This window comes from Myotis nattereri, assembly GCF_964212035.1.
Source record: "Myotis nattereri genome assembly, chromosome: 10".
Classification (NCBI taxonomy): Eukaryota; Metazoa; Chordata; class Mammalia; order Chiroptera; family Vespertilionidae; genus Myotis; species Myotis nattereri.
The window spans coordinates 48,516,392-48,534,932 of NC_138085.1; the positions used below are offsets into that span (position 1 = coordinate 48,516,392).

Below are 18,541 nucleotides of genomic sequence, written 5' to 3' on the forward strand. Positions count from 1 at the left end.
CTTCTTATCAACGTGAAACTACTGAAGTCTGGAGTTTCTGTCTGACTTTATTCTGAAAGCAACTCTTGGCTTTTGCCTGGACTGTTTCTAAACAGACAAGTAGTTAGAGTGCTTATTGCTAAGCAAGGACAATTTCTACAAGGCCTAATTCAGGCTGAGGATTATTTTTACTTTGCCGCATATTTCCTGAACTCAAAATAAAGTGGTTTTAACCTAGGATTACAGAGGTAGGAAACTTGGTGGGGTCTGCTGGGACCCTTATGCCAGTTTTCTCCTTCCCTGGTCCTTTCCCCAGACAGATGTCCTGGTTTAAGTATGTGTCCCTTGCAAAAATTTACAAAAACTAGTCCCAGAAAATACAAAAACAGATAACATCCAATTAGGCAAGAAGAGGAGTATTTTATTCTCATACTTTCTTAGAGGGAATATAAACTGATATAACCTTTCTGTAAAGAATCTGCCAGCATTTACTAAAGTCTTAAAAACAGTCTGCTCTACTTCCAGGAATTCATTCAGGGAACATCAACTCTTCTCCCAGTTCTAGCCTTCTTTCTATTATCTCTCTAGATTAGGATGATGAGTCATTTAACTGTTCTTAGTATGTTCTGTATTTTCACAATCTATAATAATAAAAGGGTAGCATGCTAATTAGACCGGACGTCCTTCCAGAAGTCCTTCCAGATGACTTTCCAGATGAAGCTGGATGAAGCCAGACGAAGCCAGGGCTGCGAGGGCCAACCCCCTTACATGAATTTCGTGCATCGGGCCTCTAGTAGACTAATAAACATATACACCTTCAGTAATCAGAACTAAAACAATCACTGGTAAGTATAAAACATAGGCAAACACACCCTGTCCAAAGCCACTTGCATTAAAAAATGCTTAGTGTTAACCTCAACAACCAGTTTCTTTTATGATAATGATGGTGAACAACTCGGTGTATGTGAATAGTTTCCCCAACGACCTCGGTGTGGTTGGGGGACATAGTAAAGAAGCCTATGCCCACACTGTGGGGGCTGCTCTCATAGGAGATCTACACAGAGCTCTCCCTGTGGGTCTGTGGACTGGTCCTTTAGGCTTCCACAAACTTTCATCGGAATGTACGTTAGTACTAATGTGGTAGCTACAGTCCTTCCTTCCAAAGACATCTGGAATCTCATTATCTAGTGAAATATTGTTGACCTTCATTTTATAGCAGGAGACATTATCTAATTCTTCTGGATCACATGACGGTAGCCCTGGGAACAGAGAGCAAGTTTTAATAGTTCGTTGGCCAAACCACATTACCCTACTATTTCAAGATGTTTTCTGAAGGGTCCACAGGGGATACATTTAAAACCTTCTGGTTATTGTTTGCTAACTGCTGGGATGGTTTTAATCAGGGAGGAAGCCAGTATTTTCAGCATGGGTGTTGGGAAGAACTCCTAAAAAACGTCTCCAAATTGATTTAGGAGAAAATGCTTAACAGAAGAGGACTTATTCCTGCCCTGGAATAAACTTATTAGAACTGATATATGATGTAACCATAGACCAAGAGAACTACATTTTTTTTTAACACATTATATCCCAAAGGCAACTGAGTTCCTGAAGTTTATCAATATCAGGTTACAAAACCTATTCAACAGGGACCATCGCTTTCATATACTGGTTGACAGCTTCCTCCTCTTAGAATGACCTTGGTGTTTTGTACAACTTCTCTACTAGGATCTAGTTTTTACACTAGTTTTTTTAAAGACATTTTCTTTCTTTTTTTAAAATATGTTTTTATTGATTTTAGAGAGAGAAGGGAGAAGGAGATAAAAGCATCATCACTGAGAGAGGAACATTGATTGGCTGCCTCCTACTGGGGAATGAGCCCATAACCCGGGCATGTGTCCTGGCTGGGAATCAAACCAGTGACCTCTTGGTACATGGGCCGATGCTCAACCACTGAGCCACATCGGCTGGGCTGAAGATATTTTCTTGAAGAGGTGTTAGTTGATGACTCAAGTAAAATTTTCTGAGGTAAAGAACCTCACATTACCTCCAGTGACATTTTTCTCTTCCCACAGTCCTGACTTGAGGGTGAAGGAGTCCCTTTGTGATAAGATCCGTTTATTTCTAGATTCTAAAAAATCCCATGTTTCTCAGTAGCTCAGATCAAATCAGATCCCCCAGATTTGGGTAGAACTAATTCAAATACCTGAATCAGTTCCAGAAGCATCTCTGGTTTTATTGTCAAGGGTCAGCAAATCTCTGGGCCTCAGCTCAAGATACACAGTATTTGGTCAGCCTTGTATTTGTTTGTATAAAATGTTTTCTAATTCTTGTATAATTTATCATGTATATATTCCTAAAATCTTACTCAGGAACAAACCACCATAATATGGGTTTCTAAAGTTGACCCCAGCCAACCTGAATCCAAGTCTCTGGGGATAGGGTTCTAGACACCTCCTTTTTTTAAAAAAATGCTGTTACAAGTGCCTCTACATGCTGAAGTATAAGAGCCTTTGCAGTAGAACAACTGTAAGAGTAAATGGAAAAAATAAGTCCCAGCAAGCAGAGGCAGGCAAATTTGAATTTGAGGATTTAATACTAATGGGTGAATAATATTAAAAAACAAAAACAAAAACAGATCATGAACACCTTTGCTTCAACAAGTCCATTTCCAGCTAGGCTGGCTGCATCAGTGTGCTGATACTTTCTTCTACCTCTGAGAGCTTCTTCAGAACTTGGTTGACCTCGGCCTCATCAAATTCCAAACACAGAAATTCAGATTCCTGGAAAACATAAAAGAGTGTTTTAGCTACAAAAGACTCTCAAGATAGCCAAGGCTCTGAATCTGGTATGACCCAACTCCAAAGGCCTGGGGCCCTTACCCAGCAAGCCTGGCTCAAGCCTCTATATCCCTAAATGATATTTTACCCAGCACAGCAAATCCAGCACAATGCCCTAAATCAAACTACTTTTCTGAGGTGTTTCATAAGTGGTAAAGAGGTATTCAAATGTCAGATGTTCTCATTATGAGGTGTGTGAGAAGCTCTTCTCATCTGTCATCATACTTGATCCCTTAATAATTTTTAAGGTAAGTACTAAATATTGCTATTTTATAGATGACCCTGGGGCACAGAGAGGTTAACCTGCATCACAAAACCAGAAAAAGGCAGAATCAGATTGTGAACTCCAAAGTCCATGCTGTCTCCACAGCACCTGGAGTATAAAATAAAAGGAGGATTTGGATTGGCTGTGTTACCCTGAGACTAGGGCTAATTTGGATCAAGTGGTTATACTAGAAATTGTGACAAGTGGTGACCAAGTTGCTTGGGAAACATCAATCAGATCATTGAAAGATAACCAGATCTTGAAACAGCTGTAAATATTTCTAGGGCTTTTCTACTTGTTGCAAGCTGGCTCTTCCCAGATTTCCCTCAAACACATTTCCTTTAATCACTGGTAGGATCAATCAATCAACCCTAGATTAGGTAGACATCAAAGACAAAGGCCTCCGAAGTATGGTGACAGAAATTTCATGAGCACTAAACTAAACAAATCCTAGGTTTGCACTGTCTTGAGAGACAAGGGCAAATTATATATCCAAGAGTAACTATGTTCAAGACTCTTAAGAACAATAGTCATGTAATTTTAAAGCAGTATGAATTATTAGAATCATATAATCCAACTGTCTTATTGTTTAGATAATGAAATCGAAGCCCCAGGCATATTAAATGACATGCCTATTGTCTGTCTCTCAGTTGATGGCAGAACCACAGATCAGTGATCTTCTCTACATTTTCCTCTGTAAATACTATGGCATTTCCCAAAGTGGCAGGTAAAAGAAGACCACAGCCTCTTCAGAAGGAAGGAGTCATTCTGTCATCAGCTAGAAAAACCTTCAGCAGTTGATTTTGAAAAAGTACCTTTGCTGCTGCTAAGCTGCTGTGCTGAGTTTATACTGATGGCACTGAACAATCCCCCAGGAAAAATGAATGCAGAGGAAAATAAGGGGCCTCTCAGACGAAAGTCTCCCAAAAGAAGGGAAGGTAGCTTTCCCTGACAAAAGGGAACTTTCTCCTCAAACATGTATTTGAATAGGAGAGGGGTATAGTATCATATGTGAGCTTAGAAACTACCAGGTTTTCATTTAGTTGAAAGCAAAAACCAATTTAAAAAAAAAGAAGGAAGCCCTAACGGTTTGGCTCAGTGGATAGAGCGTCGGCCTGTGGACTGAAGGGTCCCGGGTTTGATTCCGGTCAAGGGCATGTACCTTGGTTGTGGGCACATCCCCAGTAGGGGGTGTGCAGGAGGCAGCTGATTGATGTTTCTCTCTCACTGATGTTTCTAACTCTCTATCCCTCTCCCTTCCTCTCTGTAAAAAATCAATAAAATATATTAAAAAATAAAATAAAATAAAGAAGGAAGCCAGCTGTGTTTGAGCTTCAGGAGGAGCAAATTTATAGCAAGTTAAGCTGTTCAGCTGGCTACATTAAGAACAGGCCTCAGATTTGAAAGCCTCTTATACTTCATTCAGTTTTACTGAGAGATCTTTAGCTTGACTTTAAAACATTTTTTAACATCTGGCTTTTGAACCAATGGTCTAGAAACTAATAACTAGCAGAGTCTAACATACATATTTAGGAAACTGGCAGAAAAGATGATGTATTCCCTGTTTCACCTCAGAGAAAGTTCGTTACAATGAAAAATCACCTGGTTTTCCATTTATGTGGGAAGAGATGATCAAGGACAATGATCATAGAGACAGGAATATGTAAGCAGAGTTTATTAATAGCCAGGATCTTTTCTGATCAGGGTCATTAATTTGTTGTAGGTTTTAGTATTCACATTATTTTTTATTAACTCTCTTAAGTATTATTGAAACTCAGCTTATTTATTTTAATATATTTTTATTGATTTCAGAGAGGAAGGGAGAAAAAGAGAGAGAGAGAAACATCAGTGGTGAGAGAGAATCATTGATCAGCTGCCTCCTGCAAACCCCACACTTGGGGATGGAATCCACAACCTGGGCATGTGCCCTGACAGGGAATCGAACCATGACCTCCTGGTTCATAGGTCAACACTCAACCAATGAGCCATGCTCAGTTTATTTTTAAAGGAAATCAAATACTGAAGAGAAACAGCAGGCTAGATAAAGAAAAGTCAAAAGTCAGTGTGGCTCGGTGGTTGAGTGTCAACCTATGAACCAAGAGGTCACAGTTTGATTCCCTGTCAGGGCACATGTCCGGGTTTCGGGCTCGATCCCCAGTGTAGTGTGTGCAGGAGGCAGCCGATCAATGATTCTCCCTCATCACTGTTGTTTCTATCTCTCTCTCATTCTCCTTTCCTCTCTGAAATCAATAAAAATATTTTTTTTAAATAGCAAAATAAATATTTTCTATCCTCTCCCAACCTTCACCTCTCACCCCTTGAAACAATGAACACTAAAGTCTTAGAAAGACATATAACCCTACATGAGTCGAAGAAACAGCTAACCTGAAATTGTATTATCAATACCTAGCTTTATCTAGTTATGCTATCAATATCTTATCAGGAATTCAAGAGCCTTTAACCTGGGGCTTAACATATGGGTCTTTTTTCAAATTTCACATTTGACTGGAGTGCCCTACCAAAAGTACATCAAATGCACTTGAAAAATATCTTTAGAAATGCAGGTAATGTTTATTAAGCCTGAGGCAGAAAGTACAAAGCACCTGAATATGGCATTGTATTAAACACAAGGTTTTAAATAATTATTTTAAATTAGAAAAGAAAGCAAAAGCAAAATATTCAAATAGTCTCTCCAAGTGCAAAAACTGTAAAATTCTAAGAGGCGATCCTTGAGAGGCCAACCTACCCAAACCAACAACAAAAATCAAGCTAGCTTTAATGACTTCCAGACAAGGACATTTCACAGGTTCCTAAGGAACTCCTTTCCCAGGTAACCACTCTAACATTCTAACAAGGAAACTCTTACTTGCGAAGCCTAAGTCTTTAATGTTTTAGCTGAAACTTATTCCCTATCAGGGTCAAAGAATATAACTGATTATTCATTTATCTATACTAATAAAAGGCTTGTGGCCGTGACTCCATAGCGCAGACCAACCAAAGACTGGTCACCAGGAGGCTGTGTGTGCAGCGAAGCGCCCGCAGGTGGGCAGGGCTGCATGCTAGGCACCGCGCATTCGGGTAGGTGGGGACTTGACTCTGGGTCCCACATCCCGCCTAGCGCCGCGGGAGTCGGTCTGGGTCCAGCCAGCACAGCGGGTCTGGGTCTCGCGCGATATCACACACTGGGCCTCTAGTATAATAATAATTAAGCAAGTGTTTTGTTTTCCCCTTCTACACACTAAGTAACCTCTTTGTGTAGGATGTCCATTTAGATGACTTCTTTATCTGGGCCCATAAGCATTCTTTGGTAAAACAATACTACAGTGATAAAATGCTAAAAAAAAAAAAGAAGAAAATAAAAAAGGACTACAATTTATTAAATAGAATTATTGAGTAGAATTATTCAGAATAAATTCAACATAAAACAAAATAGAAATCCTATAACCTATGCTCTATATCCTTATTATTTTCCATGCAAAATTTTCACAAAGCTTTATTCCCAATTTATTGGCCATATTTAGCATTATAATACAACTTCGGCAATTTCTAACATGCTGTAGTTTCCTTAAAATTCTAAAGTTGGGGGATGGAGGGTGAGAGTGAAAACAGGTGCCTTAGGACCCTGCTAAACTGATACTGACTCAGGTAGACCAGACTTCATAAGGCTTATTCCTAGTTTTTCTTTTGGTTTTGTTACTGGGAACATGGCTCTCGGTTCTTGGGTTCAACAAAGAAAGAATTCAGAGCCAAGAACTCTAGTGTATGAAGTTTATTTAGCAAGCAAAGCAAAAGCACACTTGAAGAGAAGAAAAGAGTGGGCTGCTCAGAAAGCTGCCTTGGCCTTTTAGAAAGAAAGTCAGGGGCAGAAAAAGTGATCCAGATGGTCTGTGTGACTCAGGGAACAAGTTACAGTGGCAAAAGAAGGGCCCTTGGAGCTTAGGAGAAAGAAAGCAAAGACCCACGCCTGAAAGAAGGGGCAGGGGAGTAGAGAGGTTTAGACACAGGTGTTCAAGAGATGAGAGAAAGAGAGAGAGAAAGAGAGAGAGAAAGAGAGAGAAAGGCAGGAATTTTAGGGAGATCTCAGGGGAGGATCTCAATAGGATATTCACCAGCTTATCAGGTATATTCTTTAATATGATGATACATCAAAATGAACATATAGGATCAGGGCCACAGTCTCTACTGATTGATTGGCGCTAGGGTAGGGGTCATTAGTCATTGCATCCAATCCTGATGTCAGCCATAGGCATTGCTTCATCTGATTTTGCTGCTTTTCTAGGCCTGGAGCTGAGACACAACTGAGGACTAGATGTTATCTCTAGTTTGACCAAAATTCTGTCTCTGTGGTTTACAGACCCAAAGCTTTGTTCCTAAGATTATCTGATGCTGATCAGAACCGCATGGTCCTGAGGACTTAATGCTTAAGGGAGTGATTGAGCAAGGGAGAAGGAGGCAGGTGAGTCAGAGTGTAAGGCTGGGGCCAGTCTGAATCAGCTATCTGTCTCAGTTTCCCCATTCCACTTCCCAAGGAATTTTCCTAGCTTCATACTATCCTGCCTGTTTTATTTATTGATAGACTCTTGGCTGAGAAAAACTTTAGCATAAGGCCTATCCCCCTGTTTGGGCTGTCACTTCATAAACCTAAATTAACCCTCTGCCACTGCAGCTCTGCCACTCTGTCTTCTGTGTTTAACAACTGGAGAGAGAACAAGAACATGCAGCAAAGGTCAAACAAAACTGGCAATGGCTTCCCAAACATCAATTATATAACAAATAAGATACCCAATAGCTTTGAACATTGCCCACCAGAGACGTTCCAAACATCTTCATAAGTAAACCTGTGCTCACCACTCATACTTCCTGTGGCTTTCTCAGAATTATCATTGATACTGTTCCCTGGCTCCTTCAGGAGACCTCAAAACAGCTTCTCTGTGGCAGAGGATCTTCCAAGTTCCTGCCTAAGGAACAATTTGCCCAAAATTAAAATTTTATAGTTCCCTGAAAACTGTGCTGATTATTCTCCACTTGTCCTTTCATATCTATTCTCCACCCTTCTCTGCTTTGTTCTATTCCCCGTGAAGCTGTTCTCTAAGATTGTGTCACCCCCTTGTTTTCTGGCTTATAGTTGGGTTCAGGCAAGAAGAGAGAGAGGTCAGGATATTTACGCCCCAACCCCCAACTCCTTCTCCCGTACCATTTCCAATATTTGCTATGTGGGGGTAGTGTTTCTTCATTTCTCACTTTACTTTCTGGCAACAATCACTACTTCAACAATAGCAGTAACAACTGTGGAAGACGAGATTTCATTGAAACATTTCCATCAAAGATCTTGATACCAAAAACATGGTCTCATCTCTAAGGATAACCTGTTCTTATACACTATATCTAGAACAATGGATAGATTAGCTGTAGTTTAAAACAATACTTCATCTGACTGGTTTGACTCAGTAGTTGAGCATCAACTTATGAATCAGGAGGTCACAGTTCGATTCCAGTCAGAGCTTGATCCCCAGTGTGGGACATGCAGAAGGCAGCTGATCAATTATTCTCATCATTGACATTTCTATCTCTCTCTCCCTCCTTCTTCCTCTCTGAAATCAATAAAAAAAAAATTAATTTAAAACAATATTTCAAAAAATAAAACATGATTTATAATCTTTTTAAAAATCTTTCAACAAAAATTTTTAACAATACATATTATAACCAATGGTCCTTAGTAGGCCATTTTTATCCTAAGGAAATCCTCATTTCAAATATAATAGCTGACAAATCATACATCTATTGTGTAAAGTGCAGGGTAATCCAATTTTTTAACAGGGGAAAAAATGTACTGTAAATCACAAAGCAAATCATCCCACTGATGATTGAGCAAGTAAATTAAAAGGACTCACCCCAAAACTCAATAGGTGTCCATAATGTTCTAAGAACAATTGGGACTAAGAGAATTCACTCTAATAAATGAAAAGGCAATGCCCAGGCCCTAGATGGTTAGACTGCCGTCACTCAAACCTACGGGTCTTGGATTTGATTCACAGTCAAGAGCACTTATCTCGGTTGCAGGCTTGATCCCCGGCCCTGATGGGGGTGGAGGGGTGTGCGGGAGGCAGCCTATCAATATGTCTCTCTCACATCGATGTTTCTCTCTCTCTCGCCCCCCCTCCTCCCTCCCTTCCACTCTCTCTAAACATCTAGTAACAAGGACTACTGTTCTCAACCTAGACATCTTTAAAACATAAATACTCTCAGGAGAAGTATTACAAAAAGTTATTAACACCTTTCTATTACTTAAATCAGGAGACTTATTTTCTTCCAGGAAGAATGAACCCAAGTAGCCTGCCTTAAAATACATGGTACTACCATAAGAGGTATAAGTGGGGCAAAAATATAAAAGAACTAGGAAAGTACCAAAGGCAAACCCTTTCCCTGACCCCATAACCCATATCAGATGCACAGATCCACAGGCAAAGTATATTAAGTAACTCAGATCCCTGACCCATACTCTCCATGCCTTTCAAATCACCTGATCAAAGAAATTGCCAGACACCAGGGAAACCTAGGGAATCTTACAAAGGGAGCATTAGCAAGATAATTTCAATGAAAACCAAAGGTTGAATTTACACACACACACAAACATACTCTTCTGCTGCTGTGCTTTCATTTTTATCTGCAGGCTCAGGGCCTGTGAGCCAACAAGGCAATAAGATTAAAGAACATGGTCCACTCAAAGTTGTTTGAATTTCTAAGACAGAAAGTAAGAGTATGCCAAGAACAGGACCCTGAGATTCTTTTGGTTTAGGTCTCTTAGCTGGAAAAAAAGCTAGAGCCATGACTTAGAAGAAAAATATACATGCCTGTACTGCCAATGTGTGGTTAAAAGGAATATGAATTTTGGCCCAAGCAACCCTGACTTGTTTCTGAAGGGGAGAAAATAGTTTGATTTTGCAAGAATGAGAGGTTCTTTTGTGGGATGAATGATGTACTGCTAAACCAAGACCATCACTATTCTTCTCTCCCCCCCGCCCAAGATTTCAAAACAACCTGATATATACTCTGATCCCCATTACAGGCCAGTAGATAATGAAAGGTAGAGGACCATCAATCTTCATTTTAACACTAAGAGAAAAGAGAGAGAGAGAGAGAGAGAGAGAGAGAGAGAGAGAGAGAGAGAGAGAGAGAGACCCGCAGATTAGTTCCAATTATGCAAAGACCAGAATTCCCAGCTCTTTGATTTAACCTACCGCCTGCTAACTATTCACATCTGCCTCTGAATTTGGACAGTTTCAAACATAATTAGTGTAGTACATGTAACAGAGTAGAATGGCAACAAATTAAAAATGCCTGATTTTATGCTGATTTACATAAATACCAGGAGTTAAGCATTTACAAAGGTATTTAGAAACACCCTACGAAAGAAAAGAAATGGAGCCAAGTTATATAAACACAAAAAGCTCAACAATTGGCTGTTTCCTATGTTTTTCAAAACATTGCGCTCCAATTCATTTTCCAACTTTTTCGATTTTCAGCAGGGCTTAATGTTTAGCTATTAAGATTTCTGTATTTTGAAAAACTTTGGCTAAAAAAATATTTGGGTAGAAAACTATTTTTAGGTGCTCTGGTTGGATCCACAGGAAATCATACTAGCTTTTGGCTGAGTAGATCTAGTTTCCATGTGAAAATGGACAAAGAACCAGAGGAACAACTGCTAAACAGCTGAAAAGGCAAATCACACTGAAGGAGGGATAAGTTTCACTTAAATCTTAGAGAAACCAAATGACAAAATTCTAGCGCTTTTAAAAAAAAAGTGTGTTGCTAATTTTCAAACTGGGGCCCCTCCTCATTCCTGATGAGGTATATTCCAGAGGAAACTCATTTGCAAACAACTTTGACAAACAAACTAAAATATATTTGCATGACAGAAATAGAGAAAATGGGGGGAAAAGCAAAACTCATCCAGAGTTCCTTGTTTAGGCAATACCATTGGTCAGGCAGGAACAAAGTATGCAATAGCACCCCCTTTCTAAGGGGTTCTTGATAATCTACAGATTAAGATGGAGGAAACATCTTAGCATATCCAATAAAAAAACAGGAGTTCAGCGATGAATGGTAAACTTCTTGGCAGAGGAGGAAGACAGAAGCAATACTAATCAAACCAATTCTGGGATTGCAGATTTTCTCCAAGAGAGATCACCAACTTGCTCTGTTAACAGCACCATCTCTCAGTTCTCAGCTTTCTTGATGTGGTTTCTTTCAAGTCAATAATGACAGCATAATTAAGCAGAAATAGGTGTAGTGAGAAAGCAGCATTTCCCTTGGCCCTTCTCTGGAGGAAACAAATAGGTAAAGAGGGCAATGGTGGAAATGACCAAGGGTAGAACTTTCAAATTCAAAAAAACACTAATTTGGGGGAGGGGAGGTGATTTTTAATAATTTTTTTCTGAGGTTATGGGGAAAGCAGCCTAATTTTGTTGTGTTTCCAACAAATTTCAAATATAGTTACATTCTGAGGTAATACTAGGGGTTGGGACTTTAATATATGAACTTGCAAAGGACACAATTCAGTCCATACAACCCCCAATGCTTGGAGGATAGTCTGTCAAGCATTTGGTAAGTATTTGCAGATGATGATGATGATGACGACGACGATGATCTCACACATGATTCTAGGCTTGCTGTTCATATCATACAGAAAAGAATTTCTAATAGTCCAAAAACAAGAAAACAGACATATACAAAAACTATCTGAGGATTGCTCAGGTATGCCAGTCCAATTTGGCAGAAGACATATCACTGAACTTGATTTTGAAATGTCATTTAATCTGTGGGGGCTACCAAAATAAAAGCTGCCAGAAAAAGGACTGGAAAATGGTTAAAAAAGAAATCTCTCATAACCCTCACTCTCAGAGCCTCTTATGCACCTTGCTGCCATGCTATGTCCCAATATCCAGCCCTGAAGACTGACTCAGCATCTGGCACACCATTTTGTGATAGAATATGGGAATGAGGGAAGAAGAAAGGATTTGTAGTTATTGCATGAAGTTAGTCACTAGCCTCTCTAGCTCAAATAACTTACAATAAACTTCTGGGGGAGGCAGAAGAGAGTAGATTGCATCTTTACTATATGGGATTGAATTCCAGTATCACTTAAGTTGCTGAGCCTTTGTTCACATTCAATACTCATCCCTCACATTAATCCCGTGCTTCATAGTTAAAGCACTCACATGCATGACCTCGCTTGATCCTTAGAACAGCTCTGTGAACTAGAAAGAGTCCAAGTCAGGGATAAGTTCCTTTAAACAACTGTAGAAGTGACAGCCCTTTTCAATTTGACCTAAGGCAGATCTTTTTAGCTATATTTGGCAAGAAGACTGTCAGATAATGCAATGGATTTTTATATACTGCTGATCCGATTTATATAGGAAGAGCCCACAAAATCTAGAAACTAGAGATTAAAAGTTCAGGCATTTGCAAAAGATGGAGCAGGTAGTCAGGTCCTAACTGAAGAAGAAATAGACTTTCTTATTTTGGCCACCATTTAGTCAATAGAATTTGTAAGCAGTGGAGGGAATAGAAAAGTTTGAAGGGGATGCAAGGATCATCTCTAGACCCTGGGGGAAAATGACATGCCACAATTTTTAAAAAGTCAGTCTGGAAGACAGGAGAAGAAGAGATTGTGGGAAAAGTGTGACAAATCTGAAGGCATAAGCAAATTCAGAGGGATATAGAAATTACAATAATGGTAGTATTAATAGCAATGATAACTAACAATGGCAAAGGTTTATTGAACACATTAAAGATGCCAAGCATTACTCTAAGTACTTTACATGCATCACTTCATGTTGGTGAGGATAATTTTATCCCACTTTACAGATAACGAAAGTGAAGAAGGATGATCAACTTGTGTAAGGCCACACAGGTGGTAAGTGGCAGAGCCAGTTTTAAACCCAGGCTTGTCTCACTCGAGTTTGAGCCCTTACCCATTTCATAATCCTGATTCACAGTCATATGTAGCATAAACATCATCATAGTCACGGAGTAGCCACATGTGAAAGTTATTCTAGGATTCAGTAAACTTTAACAAGACTCAAAGAAAAGCTGAGTGCTGATAGTATGATTACCCCAAGTCAACCTAAAGTATCCTATATAAACATCTGGATAGGCAATAATTATACCCTGGTTGCATAGAAACATTTTCAGCTTTAAGTGTAATGAGATGGCATCACAACTAAGTTAGTATGTGCATGTGATCCAGGCAGAGAAGCATATCATAAAGAGACTAATTTCTTATTCTGAGGCAAGATAGACCTTTTATTCCTTCTCTCTTTCTGTGTGTTGGGGGATGGGGGGAGAGAGGGGGAGGATATATATATATATATATATATATATATATATATAATATATATATATATAATTTCCCCATCACCAGGAGAGGTGGAGGCAAACTTTCCCTTTGTTGTTCTACAGACTAATGTGTGGAACTCCCTGAACGAGACTCTTCTCCCATTAACCCACATCATAATTGCAGAACCAGAATACTTTGCTTAAACTGGGGATTCTTTCCATTAATAATCAGAAGGAATTACTAATTCTACCTTGTTATCTAACCCAAGAACACCAAATTATTCAGCTTGAGAAAAATCACATCAGCATTCATAAGAATTTTTGGGATACAAAAAAGATAAATACATTAAATTGTGAGTTTAAATCTTTACAGCCTACATCTATTCTCTGGCCAAGCCAAGTGTAAACAGGAATAGGTGGAGTAAAGGGAAAGAGAGCTCTTGATAATGCCCAAAACAGCAAAGTTACTTTACTAGCTAGTTACTTTATAGAATGCAAATTTGGGTTTGTCTGATGTTTCCTCATGATTAGATTCTATGTGTGTGCACATGCCTAATCTATTCACTAGTTCCTATCCCCAGTGATTAGTGAACACGGGCTTTGAAATCATACAAACTTAAATTCAAATCTAAATAAAAACTCTACCACTTTTGAGCTGTGAGACTGTCTAGGTTTTAGTTTCCTAATTTGTGAAACAGTGATTTAACTGGTAAGGTTGCTGAGAAGATTTAATGAATGAGATAATGTATCTAAAGCAACTTAACGCAGTTTTTTGGGAGTGGGTAAAAATGTATTTTACACCTTCCTGATTTAACCACAGCATCTCATACCAGCAACATTAAAATATTAGATGGTTAAGCAGCATCTCCATTTACTTTCTCAAAGGGAAAAATAAATATTTCATTCTGCCTATAGTAATCCAATCTGGCTGAAGTCCTTCATTGCCAATCAGAAACTGCCTCCAGGTATCCTGCAGCTGCATGAACTAGCCCAAGAAGAACACAGCCACTGGCTAGCGAAAGAATACCAGAGGTGCTACAGTGAGCACGTTCCTTCCTGCAGAGCTCTCGCAGAGACACTGGCCAGTGCAGTGGGTGGAAGAGTATGACAAAGGTACCAAACACAAAGAAGACTCCAAACTACAGCCACCAAGAATGTGAACGCGCCCAGGCAACATGGCTTAGTGGTTGAGCATCAACCTATGAATCAGAAGGTCACAGTTCAATTCTTGGTCAGGGCACATGCCTGGGTTATGGGTTCAATCCCCAATGAGTGGCATGCAGGAGGTAGCCAATCAATGATTCTCTCATCATTGATGTTTCTCTCTCTCCCTTCCTCTCTGAAATCAATTAAAAAAAAATTTTTTTTTTTTTTTAAGAATGTGAATGTGTTTCAGGGACTGATTATGAGTACTCTAACTAAAAGCAGGGACAGGGTCTCAGGTGCAAGCCATCACTGTCAATCCTAAGAAAGAAGAGAATACCCAAATCAAGCAATTTTGTTATAGTCAAATTGAGAGATAAAATATTCAACAATAACACTGAAAAATCAGGAAGTCCATAGTTAAAATGCCATTCATACTTTATTTCCATAATTTCCTTGCCCATGGCAAGAAAACAAGGGAGTTGGTATGCAGAGCATTTCCAATCTATTGTTTCACTATGATAATATCCTCCTGTTGAAGAAAAAAAACATAGGCCCAAAATGGTGTCACTCCTATAAAAGCCTATGATTTAACACCTGATTTAATTGCAGCTTCAACCTCTTCCAGAAATGTAATCTTAATCAACCAGTATAGAATTCTTGGGTCAAAAAACCAGTAAAGTTCTATATCCCATAAAAATAAGAGGCAATCTTCATAATAAAAGTCCTCCAAAATCTCTATCCCCAAACAAAAGATGTCTGCCAGAAAATAATACTTTCTTTTCTTTTGTCAATAGCTCCCTAGCCCCATCCTTCTTCCCATAAAAATCTTCTATTTTGTGGGAGAACCAAGATGGCGGCATAGGTTAACGCCGGAGTTTGCTGCTTTGAACAACTACTTCAAAAGTGAAACCAAAAAACGGAAGGGACATCACCCAGAACCACAGGAACGCTGGCTGAGTGGAAGTCCTACAACTAGGAGGAAAGAGAAACGCATACGGACACTCAGAGGAGGCGCAGTGCTGAAGTCAAATTCTGAGGTGCGGAGTGCGCGCGCGGAGCGGGCTGGCGGCGGAGGGCGCGGTTGGCGTTTTCAATCGGGAGGGAGTCGCAGACTCTGAGCTCCAGATCCGGGCGAGTCTTTAGGGACTCAGACTCAAACGGGAGAAGCGGGTCTGCCTGGCTTCGGTCAGAGCGAGTGCAGCTTTCTCTCCGAGCTTTGCAGCCATTGCTGGGACTCAGAGAGGCAGAGCCCCTGGGGACAGGACTGAGAGCGGCCATAACTGCTCTCTCTGGCCCACCCTGTTGATCCTGTGCGACCCGCCCCGCCCAAGCCCTGCACAGAGGCATTTGCCGGATAGCCTCAGGCAAAGGCTAGATTAGCACCTCCCTAGAGGACAGAAGTTCTCTCACTGCAGAAACAGCTGATTCTCATAGCCACTTGGCCTGGAGGTCAAACCCTCCCTGGTATTAGCTACAACAATCAAGGTTTATAAGACTGCGCACAAAGACCACTAGGGGGTGCACCAAGGAAGCATAACAAAATGCGGAGACAAAGAAACAGGACAAAATTGTCAATGGAAGATATAGAGTTCAGAACCAAACTTTTAAGGTCTCTCAAGAACTGTTTAGAAGCCGCCGATAAACTTAATGAGATCTACAAGAAAACTAATGAGACCCTCGATCGTATATTGGGGAATCACCTAGAAATTAAGCATACACGGACTGAAATAACAATTATACAGACTCCCGACAGCAGACCAGAGGAGCGCAAGAATCAAGTCAATGATTTGAAATGCGAGGAAGCAAAAAACACCCAACCGGGAAAGCAAAATGAAAAAAGAATCCAAAAATGCGAGGATAGTGTAAGGAGCCTCTGGGACAGCTTCAAGCGTACCAACATCAGAATTATAGGGGTGCCAGAAGATGAGAGAGAGCAAGATATTGAAAACCTATTTGAAGAAATAATGACAGAAAACTTCCCCCACCTGGTGAAAGAAATGGACTTACAGGTCCAAGAAGCGCGGAGAACCCCAAACAAAAGGAATCCAAAGAGGACCACACCAAGACACATCATAATTAAAATGCCAAGAGCAAAAGACAAAGAGAGACTCTTAAAAGCAGCAAGAGAAAGAAACTCAGTTACCTACAAGGGAGTACCCATACGACTGTCAGCTGATTTCTCAACAGAAACTTTGCAGGCCAGAAGGGAGTGGCAAGAAATATTCAAAGTGATGAATACCAAGAACCTACAACCAAGATTACTTTATCCAGCAAAGCTATCATTCAGAATTGAAGGTCAGATAAAGAGCTTCACAGATAAGGAAAAGCTAAAGGAGTTCATCACCACCAAACCAGGATTATATGAAATGCTGAAAGGTATCCTTTAAGAAGAGTAAGAGGAAGAAAAAGGTAAAGATACAAATTATGAACAACAAATATGCATCTATCAACAAGTGAACCTAAGAATCAAGTGAATAAATAATCTGATGAACAGAATGAACTGTTGATTATAATAGAATCAGGGACATAGAAAGGGAATGGACTGACTATTCTTGGGGGGGGAAAGGGGTGTGGGAGATGCGGGAAGAGACTGGACAAAAATCGTGCACCTATCGATGAGGACAGTGGGTGGGGAGTGAGGGCGGAGGGTGGGGTGGGAACTGGGAGGAGGGGAGTTATGGGGGGGAAAAAATAGGAACAAATGTAATAATCTGAACAATAAAGATTTAATTAAAAGAAAAAAAAAAAAAAAAATCTTCTATTTTGTACAACCCTTAGAGAGCCCTTCTAGTGGCCTGATGGGATGCTGCAGGATTCATGAATCACTTAATTAAAGTCAATTAACTCTTTAAATTTACTCAGCCGAATTTCATCTTTAAACATTCTCTACATTCTCTTAGAATACATCAATAAAATTATTCTATTTATGTTAAACCAATCCTCTATGTCAGAAATTAAAACAAACCCCCACTCCCCACCCCCCAAAAAAAGGCCTGGCCAGTTTGGCTCAGTGGATAGAGTATTGGCCTGTGGACCAAAGGGTCCCAGGTTCAATTGCGGTCAGGGGCACGCACCTTGGTTGCAGGCTCCTCAGGCCCTGGCCCTGGTCGGAGGCAACCAATCAATGTGTTTCTCTCACATTGATGTTTCTCTCTGTCTTTCCCCCTCTCTTCCACTCTCCCTAAAAATCAATGGAAAAATATCCTCGGGTGAGGATTAACAAAACAAACAATTTTTTTAAAAAAGGATTATATTAGCTGTACCAATCTTCTAAATACAGAAGTACAAACTCACTTTTGAGATTTTGAGTCTAATTTCATCTGGGTCTTTTTATGTTATTATTATTTTAATATATTTTTATTGATTTCAGAGAGGAAGGGAGAAGGAGAGAGATAGAAACAACGATGAGAGAGAATCATTGATTGGCTGCCTCCTGCCATGTGCCCTTGACCAGAATCGAACCCAGGAACCTTGAGTCCACAGGCCAACGCTCTATCCATTGAGCCAAACCAGCTAGGGCTATTATTTCAAATATTCTATCACTTTTTCTGTTTCCCCCCCTCTATCAATTAGAATTTCAAATGAAAGTCAAATACTCCCTTGAGGGTAATAAATAAATAAATAAAATGAAATGAAACAGAAAATTCCTGTGTCCCAAATTTCAAACTGTGAGAAGGGGTCTCTAGCAAAGCAAATGGAAAATTACGTTCTCATAACTGTGCTGCAATTAAGGTTTACATCTGTAGTCTGAAAAAAAGAAAATTCTAACACATAGTCATTGTTACTGTCGTAACTAGCTAGCTAATACTAATAAGAAAGGAGCAAAGGAGAGCCCAGACGTTATAAGTATGGTCATCTAGGCAACGTCACCAGGAAGCTGCAATTTCACACTCCCTAGAGAACCATAGGTCTAGTCCAGCCGTGGGCAAAGTACGGCCCAAGGGCCAGATCCGGCCCGTTTGAAATGAATAAAACT

At 39.9% G+C, this 18,541-nt stretch overlaps 1 protein-coding gene across 1 annotated transcript in view; it reads right to left on the minus strand.

Annotated features, from left to right (window-relative positions):
• Positions 1-379: 379 nt before the first annotated feature.
• The window catches only part of COMMD1 (copper metabolism domain containing 1), an 80,528-nt gene continuing 62,366 nt past the window's right edge, over positions 380-18,541 (minus strand). Inside the window, exons 3-4 of the mRNA XM_081100596.1 lie at positions 2,626-2,759; positions 380-1,238 (exon numbers count right to left, since the gene is read on the minus strand). Of these exons, the coding sequence (XP_080956722.1) occupies positions 2,652-2,759 (108 nt within the window). The 3' untranslated portion in view covers positions 380-1,238; positions 2,626-2,651. The remainder of the gene's footprint in view (positions 1,239-2,625; positions 2,760-18,541) is intronic.